This window comes from Thecamonas trahens (genome assembly GCF_000142905.1).
Source record: "Thecamonas trahens ATCC 50062 unplaced genomic scaffold supercont1.1, whole genome shotgun sequence".
Classification (NCBI taxonomy): Eukaryota; order Apusomonadida; family Apusomonadidae; genus Thecamonas; species Thecamonas trahens.
Window position 1 is genome coordinate 377,616 of NW_013657679.1, and position 16,889 is coordinate 394,504.

Here is a 16,889-nt window from a genome sequence, read left to right on the forward strand (position 1 = left end):
GTGGGTGGGGTGCGGTGGGGTGGGCGGTGGCGGCGTCCTGTCGCGGTCGTTTGATCGGTGCCGCAGTGCAGTCGCGGCCGGTGCGGCGGAAGAGCGGCAGCTGACAACAGTATCAATTTGTGGCGTTTGGTCCTTGCAGGCGACGCAACTTGAGATGGGGGGGGGACCAGAGTTGGCAGTGATGAGGGTGGGGGTGGGGGGGGGATGCAGCAGAGTGAATCCGGCTTGAATATTGGTTAGCCACGGCGGGAACCGCGACAGTGCGGCGGGTGCCGCCGGATCGGCGGGCAGACTGGCTGGCAAAGCGGGTCGATTCGCCAGATGATCGACGCATGGCTTGGATGAGCATCACAATTGTGCGGGGCGGGGCGTGGCGGCGGCAATGTAGTTGATAGAGAGATGGTCTGGGTGGAGGGTGAAGGCCCGCTCAATCGGATCAGGAATCATGCCGGCGATGAGGCCAAGGTCGAGGCCAGCGGCGTCAAAGTGAGCCTCGAGCTCGTCGGGAGTGAGGAACGCGTTCCAGTCATGGGTGCCCTCTGGGAGGATGCGGCAGACGCGCTCGGCGCCGACAATCGCGGTAGCGTAGGAGAGCGCGGTGCGATTGAGGGTGGAGATGACGAGCGTGCCGGAGGGTGCGACAAGCGAGGCGAGCGAGGAGACGAATAGCGGGACGTCGGCCACGTGCTCGATGACTTCCGAGGCGACGACGACATCAAAGAGCTGATCAGGGTACTTGGCAACATGATCCTCGGCGGCAATGGCCTCGTACTCGAGCGACCCGATGCCCGAGCCGACAGCCATGGTGGAGCTGGCATGAGCTCGAGCGGCGTCGACGTTGGCCTGCGAGATGTCGATGCCCTTGACGGAGCCAAAGCCGAGTCGGGCAAGCGGCTCGGCCAGAACACCACCACCGCATCCGACGTCAAGCACACGGGCACTGGCATGATTTGGAGCAAGGCCGGCGTTGGCCTGGGCAGAAGCATAGGCGAGGGCGATGAACTTGACCCGGGCCGGGTTGAGCGCGTGGAGCGCCGCCGCCGGCGAGTCGGCCGACCACCACGACGGCGCCAGGGCCGCAAACTTGGCCTGTTCTGCCGGGTTGATGGTCGACGCCCACCGACGGGCCTGGTTCCATGCAACGCGTTGTATGGAGGCGAGCATGGCAAAGTAGGTGGGTGTGTGAGTTGGTGTGGGTGGGGTGGTGAGGTGCTCAGCTCGAGGTAGCTGTCGCGTCAGCCGAAGCTTGTCATGTCACCTAGCGGGCTCGATTCGGACCTGGCTGGGGACATGGTAGCGGAATACAGCGGATCGGATCCGTGGTGGTGCTTGACACACACGAGCCATGGTAGTCCTGTCATCAACGAGACGCTCATCAACAGATGCTGGCATCATGTTGATACCTGCACCTGCCCCCCTCAGGGCCTACCTTGGCCAGGTACAGCCGAGGCAGGCCCAGGGCGGCTCAAGTAGCGATCGAGCCATGGATCGAGCAACTGGCCATGCATTAGCGTGGCTTGCAATGCGTTGGCGTGGCTAGCCATGCTCTGGCGTGGTCGTCTCATGTTGATCGAGGCTGATCTTTGGGGCGGGGGAGAGGAGGGGGGATCGCACGTGCGTCGTGGTCCACCCCCCGCACGGAGCCTGCGACACGGCCCTACACCCAACTGGTTGACTCTCAAGTCTCTCTCACTTGCCCTGGCAATCTTAGTATGAACGGGCGAGAGCGTAGGGGAGAAGGTGGACGTGTCGGGGCGCATGAGAGGACGCCGCTGGTGGCGAGGGCGGGCGCGAGCGAGCGTGTCGGGGCGACCTTGTGGCAGCAAAGCATGGCGTATGCACGCAAGCTGGCGAGTGGAACCTCGCGCAAGCGTGTCTCGACCATCTTTGCTATTGTAGTGCCGTTGCTAGTGGTGACTACGATCGGCTTGCTCCAGTTGCTGCTGGACAAGGAGCTGGTGATGGGGCCGGCCAAAGGCACTCTGGCCGGCGACTCCTTTGACGCCTCCCACTCGATGTCGAACGCCTTTGGCTACCAGAACAACTGGCTTGTCGAGCCCGAGCCTGGCATGGCAGATATCGATGTCGGCTGGCGGAACTGGACTGGAGACGGCAGCGGGATGATGGCTAGAGTTCCATCGGCAAGTTTCACAGGGTGGATCCCGGGCACCACGCTCGTTGTGCCGTCGTTCACGCGCTTTGAGCCCGGCGTCGACATCAACGCTGCGCTGCTTGCCGCTCAGGCCGAGGCCTCAGCGCACTTTGGCGTAGACTCGACCTCGTCGGCAGGCGCGGCCGCGCTGACCGAGATCATGCCCGAGGGCGTCATCCACATGCAGCGCGTTAACGCCTCGGCCCGCGAGATGCAGATTGTCCTTCAGTACTCGCGTTCTTCTGCGCTCGAAAACGCAGAATGGGCGTATCTTGTGTTCAACTTTGATCCATCGGCTGAGTACGCCCGATGGCTGACATACCTGCCGGCGGCGATGCTGGACTTTCTAGGCCTGGACTACGCGTTGGAGGTCACCACCGGCGAGCTTCCGTACATCGCTCTTGGCCTCCCGTTTGACCTTTCGCTCGTCATCTCTGGCTTTCTCTTTCCGCTTGCACTCACTGTCCTTGTCCCGTCATTTGTGTACGCCGCCGTGGCAGTCAAGGCCTCGCGCGAGCGCGAGCTGATGCGGATGAACGGGCTCTCGCTGGGTGCGTACTGGGGCGTCACTGCAGCCTTCAACCTGGGGATGCAGCTTGCAGCGTCGGCCGTGTTTCTTATCTCATCGCTCTGCTTCCAACTGCGGTTCTTTACCGAGACCTCACCGCTGGTCTACCTCGCATTGGTGCTGGTGTGGAGCCTGGCGGGCGTGGCGTTTTCACTGGTCTGCTCTGTCCCGTTCTCCAAGCCGCGGCTGGCGGTGCTTGTCATCTACGGGCTCGTCCTCGCTTCGGTGCTCACGGCGTCGAATCTTAACGCGTTTGTGTGGTCCAACAGCCGGGCGCCGGTGTGGTTCCTCCTCTGGCCACCGTTTGCGCTCACCCGGACCATCTACTTGATCGCCAACGGCGTGCTCCAGGGCGACGCGCTCGTGGCCAGTGCGCTCTCGCCGGGTCATGAGTTTGGACTCTGTTGCCTGCTGCTGACGCTAGAGGCGGCGCTGATGAGCGCCGCGGCGCCGTATCTCGACACGGTCATCCCGCAGGCCTTTGGCGTCGCTCGGCCGCTGCTCTGGCCGTGCATGCGTGACAACCGAGTCGATGGCGGATGGAGCAGCGGCACCGAGCCGTACCCAGATGACGACGCGCGTGAAATGGGGCTGGACGTGGCGGCCGAGGCTGAGCGGGCGGCAGGCGGGCTGACAAGTGCAGCAGGCTCGCCGGCTGTGGCGGTGGTCAATCTCAACAAGCTGTTTGGCAAGCACCATGCAGTGCGCAATCTTTGCCTTGCCATCGACGAGGGCGAGTGCTTTGGCCTCCTCGGGCCCAACGGTGCGGGCAAGTCGACCACCATCGGCATGCTCACTGGCCTGCTTCCGGCGAGCTCTGGACGAGCAGTGATGTATGGGCATGATCTGGCGAGTGAGCTCGCCGAGATTCGCAGCCTCCTCGGCGTCTGTCCGCAGCACGACATCCTCGACCCGCTGCTGACCGTCCGCGAGACCGCAATCTTTTACGCCCGGCTCAAGGGCCTCGCCCCTGACGCCGCCAACACGGCTGTTGCCGATTTGCTCGCGCAATGCGGGCTGGAGGAGGCTAGTGGGAAGCTGACGCCACAGCTTTCCGGTGGAATGCGGCGACGGCTCTCGATCTTGATTGCGCTCGTTGGCGGCGCGCGCGTCGTTTTTCTCGACGAGCCCACCACAGGGCTCGGCGTCGAGGAGCGGCGGGCAATCTGGGCCATTGTGGCCGAGGCCCGCCGTGGGCGGGTCATTGTCCTCACCACCCACTCGATGGAGGAAGCCGATGTGCTCTGCTCGCGGATCGGGATTGTGTCGCGTGGGCGCCTGCAGTGCGTTGGAACGCAGGCCGAGCTCAAGCGGCGGTACGGCGCCGGATACCGTCTCGTGCTCAAGGTTGCCGTACATGCAGTTGACCATGTCGTCGCTGCCGTTCAGGAGGAGCTGGAGAGCGCGCGCGTCCTCAATAGGTTTAAGGGCACCGTCACGCTCTCGGTCGAAGGCGTGGCTGTATCGGGCCTGTTTGCCGTCATGGAGGATATCAAGACGAGGCTGGGCGGCCTTGTCCATGACTACTCTGTATCTGGCACGTCACTGGAGGAGGTCTTTGTCTCGATTGTGCGCGCGGACGAAGGGCAAGTGTAGGCTCGTAACTTTGTGTTGGATGTGTGCCTTTATCACGTGATGTGTGGCTAGTGCTGGCCGACTACGCCTCGTCATCGTCGTTGCTGGCCTGCGCGCGCTTGAGTTCCTTGATGGTGGTGAGGAGGATGCCCATCTCCTTGAACAGGATCTGGGTAAAGGTGCGAACGGTCGATGTAAACTCCATAAAGTCCTTCTTCGACTTGAGCTTGCCGGGCTCGAGCGCGTTAAGCACGCCCGCAATGATCTCGGCCTTGGACGGCTCGGTCGAGTCGGGCTCACCGGCTGCCGGGAATGAGGCCTTGAGCGTCTCAAGCTCAGCGACGAGCGCATCGAGCTCGGCCTGCTTCTTGGTCAGCGTCTTTTCCAGCAGTTCTGCGCGGCCAGCCTGGTCTGGATCGGCCGATGCCTTACGCAGCGAGATGCGGGCCTTCATGACGCCCTGCACCGGGTTCGACAGCCCCGCCAAGGTCTTCTTCAGCGCAGTCTCGGCAGCACGCAGCGCCGTCAGCCTCTCCACGTCGGTCCCGTACACGTCAGTCACCTCGTTGCCTGCAGACATGATATGAGTGTGAGAAGGGTGGGTGTGGAAGCCGGGCCTGAGGGTGGGTGGGTGGGTGGGGACCCTGGCTCGCAACGCAGCGAGTCACTCGCCTTGGTCGCCTTACTCGGCATGACGGCAGGGTTCGCCGTGGTGTCGGTACGGAGCCGCTTTTTGGCGCCGCCGAGCTTTGGCGCCTTTTTTTGGAGGAAGCGACGGACACCAGTTTGGCGCCGACCGGCAGCCGGGCGGCCACCGGCCAGGTTAGCCGACTGGGTCGGGCGAATGGAAACGGGGAGCAAGAGAACAGGGGGGGGGGGGGGAGGGGTAGGGGTAGTGGTGGTGGCGGTGACGGGAAAGCCACTCCACTCTACGGTTCACGGCCACCTCCAGTCCACTCCAGTCCCGTAGCCTTTCCTCCCACACACGGTAGCTTTCACTTGGTGCGCTGGGTGGTCATGCCGGCCAAGCTCGAGACCTTGCTGTACTGGGTCTCCACTCTGCCGCTGCCGTCGACCTTGCTGGTGACGTCGGCAGACGACCTGGCGGATGGTGTGGTAGTCCATGACTTGGCGGACATCATCGGGCTATGTGCGAGGGCCACACGTCCGCTGGAGCCCGATGAGGCCGCCGCGCAGGTGGCCGCCGCCTCGCCGGCCCTCGACCCCGGGTTTAGATCGTCGCTGGCGTTCTGGAAGGAGGCGCTCGCCACGCTCGCACGCGGCGTCTCGCGTGCAGAGCTGGATAGCAACTACTACAATGCCGCTCGTTGCGCTGGTGCTGACGAGCTCGCACTGGCATATGTCCTGGATCTGGCAAGAATCCGGATGGCTAAGCTCGGCATCGATGCTGAGTCGATGGGGAATCCGCTGGCGTCGGCGTCGGTGGTCTCAGATGCCGCCGCCAATGCTGCTGCTGCTGCCGAAGCGCTGGCCCGCTCGGTGCGCTCAGAGCCGGTGGCGGCGGTCACTGAGGCCGACTCGAGTCCAGCACCCAATCCAGCGCTGTCCAAGGCTGAGGACGAGCTCGCCTCGATGTTTGCTTCGCTCTCGCGCTACCGGCGAACGCCGCTTTGTCCGCCGCCGTCGTGGGATTTGGATGGTATTGATCCAAGCTCGGGCCAGTTTTACATGCCAGCTGCGCTTGAGTTTGACCTGGACGCTGAGCCTGGAAAGACCAAGGTGACCCGGCGAGGGACGAGCATCCCGCGGCCGTCGCAGGTTGCGCCGCGGTCGTCGGTCGAGGCTGCAGCAGTTGCAGGCGACAACTCGAGCGAGCGATGTGCGGACTCGCGGAAAGCTACCGTTGCGCAGAAGCAGAAGCAGAAGCAGAAGCAGAAGCAGAAGCAGCAGCGGCCGCCGCCACGTCACCAGACTTCGCGTCGCAAGGCGTCGCGCAAGGCGTCCCCCGCCCGCAAGACGTCGTGCAAAGAGGCTGAGCGTGGGCGCAAGACGGCAAGCAAGAAGAACAAAGTGACGTCCCGGCCTCGCGTCGAAGTGTCGACGGATCCAGGGCTCTCGCAACGGCGGGTTGCAGACATCTGCACGTGGTTGTTCATGGTCGGCGTGCCTCTGGACGAGGTCTCGAACAGCGAGACGCCACCGCAGGCGCTGAGGACAGGTGCGCCATCGTGGGCAGTCATCGAGCATTGGCTCACCACCGTAGGCTCGAAGGCTGGCGCTGTGGCCGCGTCGCTCGCCGACGGCGTGCTTCTGTGTAAGCTTGTCGAGCGAGTCGGGGTCCAGTCGCGGCGCGGCATTGCCGGCGTGGCTGAGCGGCCACGGTCGCTTGCGGCGCGGCGGGCCAACTTTAAGCGCGCGCTCGGGGCGCTCAAGGACACGAAGGGCTTGCCGCCGGCACTGCTGTTTGCCGACGACGCGCTAGCTGCCGGCGACGTGGGTCAGCTGTTTGCGCTGCTCGACGCGCTCTTTGAGGCCTTTGGCGGTGCGCGCGAGGTTGATCTCGCACGGGCGTCATCGCGGGCTGTGCGCAAGCCGCGGCGGTCGGCCAAGCGGAGCTCGTCACGGCGCGAGGCTGGCGAGCCACAGCCGCGGCCCGAGCCGCAGCCCCAGCCGCAGCCGCGACGAGTCCGGCCAGTCTCGCGCTCGCCACGGACGCCGCGAGCCACGAGTCGGCGCCATGCCGCCGATCCTGCAAGTACAGTGGATCCGGCGCCGCAACCACCGGCCCAGCGCCCGCTGTCGTCGTCGCGCAAGCCTGCTGGACGCCGGGCGCGACCGAAGCGTGTAAGTAAGGCAGTCCAAAGCGTGTCGCCAGATCCGCTCCCAGCGGCGACGCCGCCACCCAAGCCCGAGCCCGAGCCTGGGCTTGAAGCAGGACTCTCGCCAGCGTCTACACTCACGGCAGCACTGCCGTCACCAGAGCCCGAGTTGGGAAGTCGTGGACAGGTCCGTGGCCTTTTGGCGCGTGACGCGGTGACGCTGGAATGGATTCGCGACGTTGGCGGCCTACTCGACGACCAGCTGCGAGCAAGAGATGACGACGTGCTCAACTCGCCGCTGCGCAACGGGGTGACGCTTTGTTCGCTCTTGCTCGCGCTGGGGCTCGCGCCAGTCTCATACGTGGTCGCACCCAAGAGTCTGGAGGAGGCGTGGACCAATTGGGAGCGTGGCCTTGCTGTGCTCCGGGCGCGGACTGACGTCGACCCGCGGTATTTGTGGGCGACAGAGGAGTTTATCACCGGCGACGAGGCGCTGCTCTTTGGCCTTTTCAATGAGCTCCGGCGGGTATTTGGCGGCTCGGCCCAAGCTAGCAGCAGCGAAAGTGGGTGGATCCGCGGCGAGCAGTCGCCGCGGCTTCGGTCGCGTGCGGCAGCCAGCGCGCGCCAGCTTTTGCAGTGGATCCGAGCGCTTGGCTGCATCGACTCGACTGTTCCGCTCAACTCGCTCGGTGAGGCTTATCTCATCAGCGAGGCGTCGCGCGGCACTCTGCTCTGCGATCTGGTCGGTGTGGTGCTGGGGATCGAGCTGCGCGGAGTGATGCGGCACCCACGGACGCTCACGTCTCAGGTGAGCAACGTCCGGCTCGCGCTCGAGGCGCTGCGGACGGTGACCGACTTTCCGCACGCGTATCTCTCGTGTGAGACCGAGATCGGGTCTGGCGACGCTGTTGCCATTTTTGGTCTCCTTCGGCACATGTACGACACGTTTGGCGGGCAGGCGAGCGAGATGGCGCAGGCGACCGAGGCTACTGAGGCACCGTCGCCAGCGCGTGACCTGCCTTTGTCGCCCAAGCGTGGCTCGCCGGGGCGAAGCACGGCAACCGACGCCGACCTTACTCGCGAGCTCCTCGACTGGCTGCACAAGCTCGGGTTCGGCGGACTCTCTTCAAACGACCTCGCGCCGGCGAGCCTGCGCCCGCTCTTCTCGGACGGCACGTTCCTCACTGATGTGGTGGCCGCTGTCGAGGGAGGCCCACTGCCGGGCGTCCATACGTCGCCGCGGACCCACGCCGAGGCTATGCACAACATCACGCTTGCGCTGGATAAGCTTCGGGCCAACAAGCGGATGCCGTGGAACCATCTCTGGTCGCCGCATGATGTGCAGGCCGGCAACGCTCACCTTGTTCTCCCGCTCCTGCACGACATCCGGGCGGCGTATGGTGATCCGCGCGGCTCAGCGGCGCTGCTTCCGACGTTTTGGTAAAGACTACTCGATGGCCATGGGCACGAGCGCTGATGATGCAGCACCTGAGCTCGGACACGCATTCAACAGAGTAGGCGTTGGAACTTTGGATGTCAGCGGCGCCAGCGCAGAGGTGGCGGGAGCAAGCGCCTCGGCGTCATCGGCCTGGCGAAGTGCGGCGTTGTGGGTCCACAGATACACCTGCTGCGCGTGGAGAAGCTCGGCAAAGCCTGAATCGTGCTCAAGGCGGAAGCGAAAAGCTGGATTGAGCAAATGCTCGAGGAAGAATAAGGCGTGCGGGTAGGCCAAGAAGACAGCGTACTCTGGCGAGCGCCAGTACTGCAGGTACTTGAGGTATGCCACAAACCGCTTGTCGGCAAAGTACTTGCGCTGAGCCAGATCTGTGCTCAGACGGGAGGGATCAGTGAGTGAACAAGATGATGATGAGATGAAAGGGGGGGAGGGGGGGACGGTGAGGGGGTGCGGCGGGTAGCATGGCTTCATCGCCTGATGTCTGCGTACACTCGAGGTACTTTGGATTGGCCAGGCTCTGTACAAAGTCCAGCTCGATCTCGAACCGGGCAGCAGCTTCGGCGGGTGTCTCTGTGAATGGCTTGCGCTCGTGCTCCATGGCCAGCAGAGGGAGGGTAGAGGCGGGGTTGGTGGTTAAGAAAAGCGAGAAGAGAGAAAGAGAGGGAGAGAGAGAGAGTGTGTGTGTGTGCGTGTGAGGGGAGGACGGGTGAGGGTGAGGGTAGCGGAGAGTGAAGTTGTGAGCTTTCTAGAGGAGGTGACCTTGCTCGCTGCGAGGCACGCTCTCCTTCGCAGTCCAAACTGGGCAACCAGACTGAGGAGTATGGAGGCTTTGGGAGTGATGCATGCAGCGATCGGGATGCGAATCGAGGTCATGAAAGCGATGCAGTTAAAAATGAACAATGTCTGGGGTTAGTTGGTAAGGGGGGGGGGGGGGGATGGGGAATACGGTGTGCGACCGTGTGTGTTGGTGTGTGATGTGGAGCCGTGCGGTTCCGTCCTCGTTCACCGCAGCTCGCCCGGCCAGTTCCTCACCTCGGCTGCTGCAGGACTGGTACCACGGCAAACTCGTGTCTCCGCCAAGCTCTGTGTGCAAGAGAGCGAGTCACGGCTGAGGTGTCTGTAGTATGCGTCGGAGGGTGGCGTCGCAGCAGAGCAGGGAGCGCCAGCGGCGAGTGGCAAGAGCAGCGGCGCACACGGGCTCGGGCTCGGATTCGGGCTTGGACTCGGGATCGAGCTTGGGCTTGGGCTTGGGCTTGGCTAGGGGCGGATCGAGCTGCGTGTCGGACGATGGCGAGAGTTGCGAATCTGAATATGAGTACGACACCGGCTCGGAGGACGATGGTTACTCGGAGGAGCTCACTGAGGAGGGCGATGGCGGGTACTCGGCGGCAAGGCGGTCGAGGCGCGGCCGATCGCGGGGACCGGCCCGGCCTGGCGGGCTGCTGGTCCATCCTGAGCCGCATCCCGAGCATGCTCGCCGTAGGCAACGGATTGCACGGGTGAAAGCGGCGCGATTGCGGGCGGAGCGTCGGCGGAGCCGCCCTCGGGTGGCGGCTGGGCGGCCGCGTTCGATGCGCGGCTTGGTCTCGGTTGCCAAGGACCAAGGCGACGGCTGGTCGAGTGAGAGCAGTAGCGCGAGCGAGCTGACAGCGACAACGACAACGATAGCATCGTCAGTCCTTGACTCGAGCGGCTACGGCGGTGGTTCGACGGCTGAGGAGGTCTCGTCGTCGGGCGAGGAGGACAGCTGCAGGAGCGCGGGCTGGGCGCAGCCGACGCTCGACGTCACGGCTTGGCTCCGTAAGCCAAACGTGCGGACGGTGGCATCGTGCTTTCGCAAGGCCAGCTCATACCGGGTCCTGCTCTATGCAAGCGAACTCGCGTTTGTGATAGGCGGCGTGGTGTTTGAGGCTGCCAACACGTTCCGCATCGACCGGGTGGCCCCAAACCAGGTCCGAGTTGTCCTCTTGCCAGGGCTCACACCATCGTCGAAAGCCAAGAGTCTTGTCAGTACGCGGTTGTCGTCGACCTTTGAGTTTGTGGTGCCTGCGGCGTGGGACGGGCGGCCGATCCACTATCTCACTCTCCACTTGACCGGGCCGGACGTGGCGACGCGTGTGTATCAGCTGCTGTGGTCGATGCAGTTTGATACCCGCGAGAAGCGGGGCTTGCTCTCGGTTCCGCTTGCCATCCACTGTGTGAGTTGGAATATGGGCAACGCGGCGCCATCGGTCGGGCGCGGGGCGGTCGGCCCTTTGCGCGGCAGCTCGTCCGAGAGCAGCAGCGACGGGTCGGACCTTGCGCTGATGCTGCCGCACGATCTGGACGCAGACCTGGTGGTGGTATCGGTGCAAGAGTGTGCGTTTGCGCTCCGCGACGCCCACGGTGATAAGATCCGAGCGCGGACTCGTGATGCGTGGTACGACACACTCGGCACGCATCTTGGGCCGAGCTACCAGATTGTAGTGGCCAAGTCGCTGTGGGACATTCGGCTGGTGGTGGCGGTTCGGACAGCGCACCTCAACAAGGTCTCGCACGTGCAGGTGGCCAAGGAGGCAACTGGCTTTGCGCATGTTGGAGGCAACAAGGGTGTGGTTTGCGCATATCTGCGATTCCTGGACACGCGGCTCGTCTTTGTCGCTGCCCACTTTGCGGCCGGTCAGGACAAGGTCAAGGTGCGGAACAGCAACTTTGTGGAGGCTGTTAGTGGGATCAAGGGAGAGATCGGTGGGTGCAAAGCCGAGCGGCGGCTGGAGTTGGGATCCAAGGCGCACCACACGTTCTGGCTGGGCGATTTTAACTACCGCATCGACGCCAAGCGCAAGGAAGTTGAGGCGCTGGTGGCGGCGCGCAAGTGGCGAGCGCTGGTCAAGCGCGATCAGCTCACCCACGAGATTGCGCGCGGGCGTGTGTTTGCTCGGGCACGTGAGGGAAAGCTTGCTTTTCCACCGACCTACCGGTACCTTCGCGGTACATCGGACTTTACCACTCACGGCAAGCCGCCACGGATCCCGTCGTGGACGGACCGTGTGCTCTTTGTCTCACAGCCTCATCTCGTGGGCGCGGTCCACATCGAAGCGTACGACTCGATTCCGGACGTTGCAACGTCCGATCACAAGCCGGTGATCGCTGCATTTGCAGTCAACGTTCGCATTCCGTACCTTCCTGTGACAACTTGGCTGGAGCCGCTCGGGCGGCACACGCTTTTGGTGGGTGGCCTGGTTCTCGACGACAATGCTGTGCAGACTGAGTCGAGCTCGTCCGGCGAGCTGCGTTCGCTGTCGTCGTTTCGGGTCTGGGCCCCGTTTGTCGACTCTGACGCTGCCAGCCGGGTCCATGATGGCAAGCACACGGCAAGGGTTCAGCTCGCGGCCATCGATCATGAGGAGCTGCAGGCCGAGGTCGTGGTCGTCACGGTTGCGTCGGTTGGCGATGCCGTGGTCCCGCTCCGCAAAGTCATGGCGGCATCGTCGGGCCGAACCTCGTTTGAGGCTGCTGTCGAGCGAAACGGTGTTCACGTTGCCCAGCTCCGCGGCATTCTTGCGCTGGTGTGGGAAGACTCAGACTCGGGCACAGCCGCCTTTAGCGACGATGGTTCATGGTCCGATGGCGAAGACGAGAGCAGCGGGCATGCGCTCGAGGACTTTGCATCGTCAAGTTAGCAAGCCAATCCCGATCAAGTAGCACAGTAGTGGCGGTAGTTGATGCTTATGAAATGGTCGCGTGCTTGTCTGTGCGTGTGTGAGGCTGATGGTCTGGCTGCGGCAGTGTGCGGAGGAGTTTGCGGCGAGTTGGGGAGAAAGACAGGGGGGTGGCGACAGGTTCGGTGCGTGTTCCACAAGTTTTGGGCTTATGGCGCACACGTTGCAACAACCGGTCGTCGTCACCAGGTCCACCCACCCCACACCCACGGAGAAAGGAGGAAGTGTGGTAACCTCTCTCTCACAAGAAGAAAACAAGGTCGAGGGGGACGGTACGGAGCATGGGTGGGTTCTCATCTACACTCCGCGGGAATGACGGCGAGGGACGGGGAGGGCCAAGCGGAGGAAAGGCGGCGGTGGTGGCGCATGCGTCGGTGGGCAAGCGGCGGTGGGTGCCCAAGATGACGACTCGACCACCGGGTGCCTTCACTGTTGTCTCGTACAACATTCTTGCTGATTGCTACATCTCAGAGGGACAGTACCCTTACTGTCCGCCGGCCCTCAAGGGCATCAACGCCCGTCATCACCAGATTATGGCCGAACTCGAGGCGCTCGACGGTGACGTGGTGTGCCTGCAAGAGGTGGAGACCGAGTACTTTGACGTGGCGCTCGCGCCGGCGATGGAAGAGCTGGGGTATGCTGGGCGGGCGCTGCGCAAGACTGGAGATGTGGCAGAGGGGCTGGCGTTCTTCTACAAGACCTCACTGTTCGAGGTGGTGGAGGAGCGCGAGATCTCGCTCAACGAGCTCGCGGCCGAGGCGTGTGCGGCGATAGATGTCGACCCAGCCAAGGCACGGGTCCTCACCGATAACGTGGCATTGGCCATGTTTGTGAAGGACAAGGCGCGGGGGCTCCCTTTCTGTGTCACGGTTGTGCACGGGTACTGGAATTGGATGCAGTGCGATGTGCAGACGTTCCACATGGCACTCCTGCTGCAAAAGCTGGCGGTGCTCACCGAGGAGCGTGAGACGCCGCTGATACTCTGTGGCGACTTTAACCTGCTGCCGACCTCACCGGGCTACGTCCTCCTCGCTACTGGTGAAATCGAAGACGAAGTCCACGGCGAGGCGCTGGTGAGCGTGAATCCGGTGTTTGTCGGCTCCGAGCGTGGCATGGGCGAGGACAATCCATACCAAATGCTCTTCCGCCTTGCCCGCGACTATTTCACTCATCCGATCGCCGACCTGCAGTCGGCGTATGCCACTGTTGTCCGCGGTGAACCGGTGACAACCAACTACACCAACACCTTTTCGGGCACGCTCGACTACCTGTGGTATCAGTCGTCGCGGATCCGAGCCGAGCGGGTTCGTGCCGTCCCGCTTCCCGACGAGCTTGGTGAGGGATGCCCCAACGCCGAGTACCCGTCGGACCACCTGGCGATTCAGGCCATGTTCACCCTCCTTCCGCCGCGGTAAGGTCTCCATGATTGATTGAACGATACGTTGTGTTTACAATGATGAAACGCGCTGCATGTGCGGTTGGATTGATAGATGCCGTCCCATTGAGGCAAAGGCCAAGCTGAAGGAAGAGACTCATCCGGTGGGCGACCAGTCGAGCCACGAGCCCTCGTAGTTGATGGTGTTTGTCCAGCCGGCCTGCTCGGCATAGTTGGCGGCCATTCCAGAACGGGCGCCCGAGCGGCAGTAGAAGATGATCGGGGTGTCCTTGGGCGGGAGCGGCGGGAGTCCGGCGTCCTCCCAGCTCTCCTCGGATGGATACTCGAAAAGAGGCGGGATGGCATCGAGCGGGACGTTGACGGCGTGCGGGATGATGCCCGTGGAAGCCACCTCGTCGGGCGTCCGCACGTCGATGAGGTACACCCCATCCTCGAGCTTGGTCTTGAGCTCGGCCTTGGCAATGGACCCAACCATGGCGAGCTGTGGAAGTGTGGAGGTACGGGCTGCTGTTAGAGTGATCTGGTGCGTGAGACGGAGCATAGACCGTGAGTGCGGTGTGGTGAAGCGTGGGCTGCGGTAGAGGGGCGGGGATCAAGAGCAGCAGGTGAGCAGGCTGTTGGCAGCGGCAAGGGCCCGGTACTACCACCACTGTGGATCGTTTGTTGATGTGAGGCCATACACAGAGGTGCGCTTTGGACCGGAAACGGGAAAAAATGCGGTTTGAGGGGAATGGGTATAGGATGGGGTACCATCACCGCTTCATGCGCTTGACGTACTCGATCATGTTGCCGACGTTGGGGGTGCCGAGGCCGACGGTGGGAGACCATCCGTTGCGGGCGCCGTAGCCAGCGCCATCACAGCACGGCATCTGGCGGCCCCAGCCGGTGCAGGTGTTGTTGCCAGAGGTGATGATGTTGAAGCACTCGGGGCACTCGTCAGCCATCTTGTAGAGGAGCGGGGCGACGAATCCGAGCGGGGCGGCGCCAGACTCGACGCGAACCGAGTTGAGGAGCGAGACAATGCCGGAGAAGATGGGCGTCGACGCGCTGGTGCCGCCCTCGGTGTGCATGTGCGAGCCGGGCTGGCCCCAGTTGGCGAGATAGAAGATGGAGGTGCCCATGGTGGCGATGTCCGGGTAGGCGCGGTTGGAGGCGTTGAAGAAGCGGGAGTCGGGGCGGAGCGCGGACGAGTCGGCGAGGAACGACTTGACGGCGGCGTCCTGCCACGCAGGGCGGGCGGCATAGTCGGCGAATCCACCGCCTGAGGTAAAGGCGGCGTTCGGCGACATGGCAACAGCCTCCTTGGTGCCCTGGGAGCAGCGGATCTTGGAGCAGATCGGAGCGTCAGCGGCCGGGGCGTCGGCGGCGACAGCGGCCGTGCTGGGCTTGGGGAACTTGTCAAGGAGAGCAGTGGAGCCGACCGAGGTGACCCACGGTGAGGAGGCCGGGTAGATGGGAGTAACCGGGTTCTGTGAGTTCTGGCACTCGGTGTTGAGATCAGACGGTGCACCCTCGTCCTGAGTGCAGACGATGACGGACTTGCCGGCGGCGGCGAGCTTGGCGAGCTCGGTGTTGCACCGCTCAACGTAGCCCTGCGAGCTGACGCCGAGCTTGGAGCACGCGGCCTGGCCAATCTGGCACTGCTCGTTGGCCATCCATCCGTAGGAGAGCGAAGTGACCATGGGCGAGTCGGCGGCCGGGAGGGCGAGGTACTCCTGGGTAAACTCGTAGATCCACTGGTCGACGGAGAAGTACCAGGTCTGGGCCTGCGACGCCACGCCAAGCATCTGCTCGAGGTCGAGGTTGGTCTCGCCCTGGCAGGAGATGGGCTGGAACCGGGTAGTGTCGCCGATAATCTTGGAGACGTTGGTGAACTTGACGCCGACGTGAATCTGGAACTGTTCCATGTCGGTGTACGAGAAGCAGTCGACGCCCTGGAACTCGACTGCGGCCTGGGTGACCTTGGACGAGGCCTGGGCGTGGTCGGCCGAAATGTTGTACACACGCTGGATGGTCTGCGGCACGACGCGGCCGAGCTGCGGCCAGAAGTCGTTGCCAAAGGCCGAGTTTGAGTACGTCGACGGCGTGGAGTATGGGTTCTCGCCGGCATCGGCGTCGCCGTCAGCATCGGGAGCGTCACCGGCAAGGAGGGTGGCGCGCGCCGCGGACGAGCGACGAATGGGAAAGTCGGAGATGCCGGTGATCATGGCAATGTCGTTAGCGAGGTGGGCCGGGACGGACCATTCGCCCACGGCGACGAGGGCCCCGTCGCCGGTGAGCTCGTGCTCGGCGGCGACGATCGAGGTGTGGAAGACCTGCTCAATGACGGCGACCGGTGCAATGAGGCGGACAGAGTCGAGCGAACCCGAGACGGCCTTGGCCGGCACGCCCTCCTCGGCGAGCCAGGCGACAACACGGGCGCGGACGTCGGGCGAGGGTGCCACGATGGCGGTGGCCTCGGCCGGGGTGAGGTATTGGCCGTACTGCGGCGAGTCGGGATCGCTCACGGCAGTGGCCACAGCCTCGAGCTGGGCAATGTTCTGCTGGCGGAGCGCAAAGTGGATGCGCATCGAGGCAGCAGCAGGTGGCACGCCGTTCAGCCGCCAGTTTGTTGGAAAGGCGTCAGGCGCCCGCGAAAAAACCACTGTCCGCTCCGTAGTCGAAACAGTAGCAGAAGCAGTGGAAGTAAGGGCGAGAGCAAGAGCGAGAGCGAGAGCAAGCATGAGGGCTTGCGGGGACGTCATCTTGATTTCCTGTTTGGAAACAGAGGGCGGTGTGGGTAGCCGTGACTAATCAGGGTTGGTGGGAGGGGGGGAGTGGGTGTGGCGGGGGGGGGGAGGCGTCTCGCCCCGTGCCGGCGGTGGTTGGCACGTGCGATTTGGCTGCCACACGGTACTCTACGGCGAGTGCGAACAAGAGCTGGAGCAGCGGGCGATGATAGGAAATGGGTGAGTAGGATGTTGGTGGTGATGTGATCTGAATTTGATCGATGGTGTAGCACGTGTACTGTCTTGGTCTTTGGGCTTGTTGTGGGTGAATGGGGATGGGGATGTTGTGCCGGTGGAGTCCTCTTCCCACGTGATCATGGTCGAAGATGTGTACACGTAAAGCGGTGCGATGATGTGCACGAGTGTAATCATTTGCGGGCGAGTGTATGTGTGTGTGTTTGAGGGGGGGGTGGGGGGTGAGGGAGTGTGCGATGTAATGATCGAATACAGCTGTGAACAGGTCGTGGTGGCCCCGTGCTCGCCCCCCCCCCCC

At 63.5% G+C, this 16,889-nt stretch overlaps 8 protein-coding genes across 8 annotated transcripts; 3 read left to right on the forward strand and 5 right to left on the reverse strand.

Moving 5' to 3' along the window:
- Positions 1-36: 36 nt before the first annotated feature.
- Positions 37-1,193, reverse strand: AMSG_00167 (3-demethylubiquinone-9 3-O-methyltransferase). The gene has a single exon (XM_013907575.1). The coding sequence runs from the start codon at positions 1,162-1,164 to the stop codon at positions 349-351; it is 816 nt and encodes a 271-aa protein (XP_013763029.1). The 5' UTR covers positions 1,165-1,193; the 3' UTR covers positions 37-348.
- A 475-nt stretch (positions 1,194-1,668) lies between these two features.
- Positions 1,669-4,510, forward strand: AMSG_00168 (ABC transporter A family member 7). Its single transcript, XM_013907576.1, has one exon. It carries the CDS (start codon positions 1,713-1,715, stop codon positions 4,314-4,316), a length of 2,604 nt encoding a protein of 867 aa, XP_013763030.1. The 5' UTR covers positions 1,669-1,712; the 3' UTR covers positions 4,317-4,510.
- Positions 4,326-4,888, reverse strand: AMSG_00169 (uncharacterized protein). Its single transcript, XM_013907577.1, has one exon. The coding sequence runs from the start codon at positions 4,873-4,875 to the stop codon at positions 4,378-4,380; it is 498 nt and encodes a 165-aa protein (XP_013763031.1). The 5' UTR covers positions 4,876-4,888; the 3' UTR covers positions 4,326-4,377.
- A 424-nt stretch (positions 4,889-5,312) lies between these two features.
- AMSG_00170 (uncharacterized protein) lies at positions 5,313-8,535 on the forward strand (the record flags this gene model as incomplete). The annotated part of the gene is made up of 1 exon (XM_013907578.1): positions 5,313-8,535. One exon carries the CDS (start codon positions 5,313-5,315, stop codon positions 8,517-8,519), a length of 3,207 nt encoding a protein of 1,068 aa, XP_013763032.1. The 3' UTR covers positions 8,520-8,535.
- AMSG_00171 (mediator complex subunit SOH1) lies at positions 7,527-9,249 on the reverse strand. Its single transcript, XM_013907579.1, has 2 exons — positions 9,021-9,249; positions 7,527-8,899 (listed from the first exon to the last, which is right to left on the reverse strand). The coding sequence occupies exons 1-2, from the start codon at positions 9,127-9,129 to the stop codon at positions 8,523-8,525; spliced, it is 486 nt and encodes a 161-aa protein (XP_013763033.1). The 5' UTR covers positions 9,130-9,249; the 3' UTR covers positions 7,527-8,522.
- An 853-nt stretch (positions 9,250-10,102) lies between these two features.
- On the forward strand, positions 10,103-13,647 carry AMSG_00172 (endonuclease/Exonuclease/phosphatase; the record flags this gene model as incomplete). Its single annotated transcript, XM_013907580.1, has 2 exons — positions 10,103-12,188; positions 12,578-13,647. The coding sequence occupies 2 exons, from the start codon at positions 10,103-10,105 to the stop codon at positions 13,645-13,647; spliced, it is 3,156 nt and encodes a 1,051-aa protein (XP_013763034.1).
- A 25-nt stretch (positions 13,648-13,672) lies between these two features.
- On the reverse strand, positions 13,673-14,176 carry AMSG_00173 (rhodanese domain-containing protein). The gene has a single exon (XM_013907581.1). The coding sequence runs from the start codon at positions 14,167-14,169 to the stop codon at positions 13,765-13,767; it is 405 nt and encodes a 134-aa protein (XP_013763035.1). The 5' UTR covers positions 14,170-14,176; the 3' UTR covers positions 13,673-13,764.
- A 96-nt stretch (positions 14,177-14,272) lies between these two features.
- AMSG_00174 (tripeptidyl peptidase) lies at positions 14,273-16,395 on the reverse strand. Its single transcript, XM_013907582.1, has one exon. It carries the CDS (start codon positions 16,370-16,372, stop codon positions 14,381-14,383), a length of 1,992 nt encoding a protein of 663 aa, XP_013763036.1. The 5' UTR covers positions 16,373-16,395; the 3' UTR covers positions 14,273-14,380.
- Positions 16,396-16,889: the final 494 nt, after the last annotated feature.

What these genes read in the sequence shown, in the direction of transcription:
- AMSG_00167 (XM_013907575.1), bottom strand. Translation starts at nt 1,164, where the DNA reads ATGCTCGCCTCCATACAACGCGTTGCATGGAACCAGGCCCGTCGGTGG.
- AMSG_00168 (XM_013907576.1), top strand. Translation starts at nt 1,713, where the DNA reads ATGAACGGGCGAGAGCGTAGGGGAGAAGGTGGACGTGTCGGGGCGCAT.
- AMSG_00169 (XM_013907577.1), bottom strand. Translation starts at nt 4,875, where the DNA reads ATGTCTGCAGGCAACGAGGTGACTGACGTGTACGGGACCGACGTGGAG.
- AMSG_00171 (XM_013907579.1), bottom strand. Translation starts at nt 9,129, where the DNA reads ATGGAGCACGAGCGCAAGCCATTCACAGAGACACCCGCCGAAGCTGCT. An exon ending in CAATCCAAAGTACCTCGAGT is followed by an intron (nt 8,900 to 9,020) that starts GTACGCAGACAT and finishes GTCTGAGCACAG; the next exon opens with ATCTGGCTCAGCGCAAGTAC.
- AMSG_00173 (XM_013907581.1), bottom strand. Translation starts at nt 14,169, where the DNA reads ATGCTCCGTCTCACGCACCAGATCACTCTAACAGCAGCCCGTACCTCC.
- AMSG_00174 (XM_013907582.1), bottom strand. Translation starts at nt 16,372, where the DNA reads ATGACGTCCCCGCAAGCCCTCATGCTTGCTCTCGCTCTCGCTCTTGCT.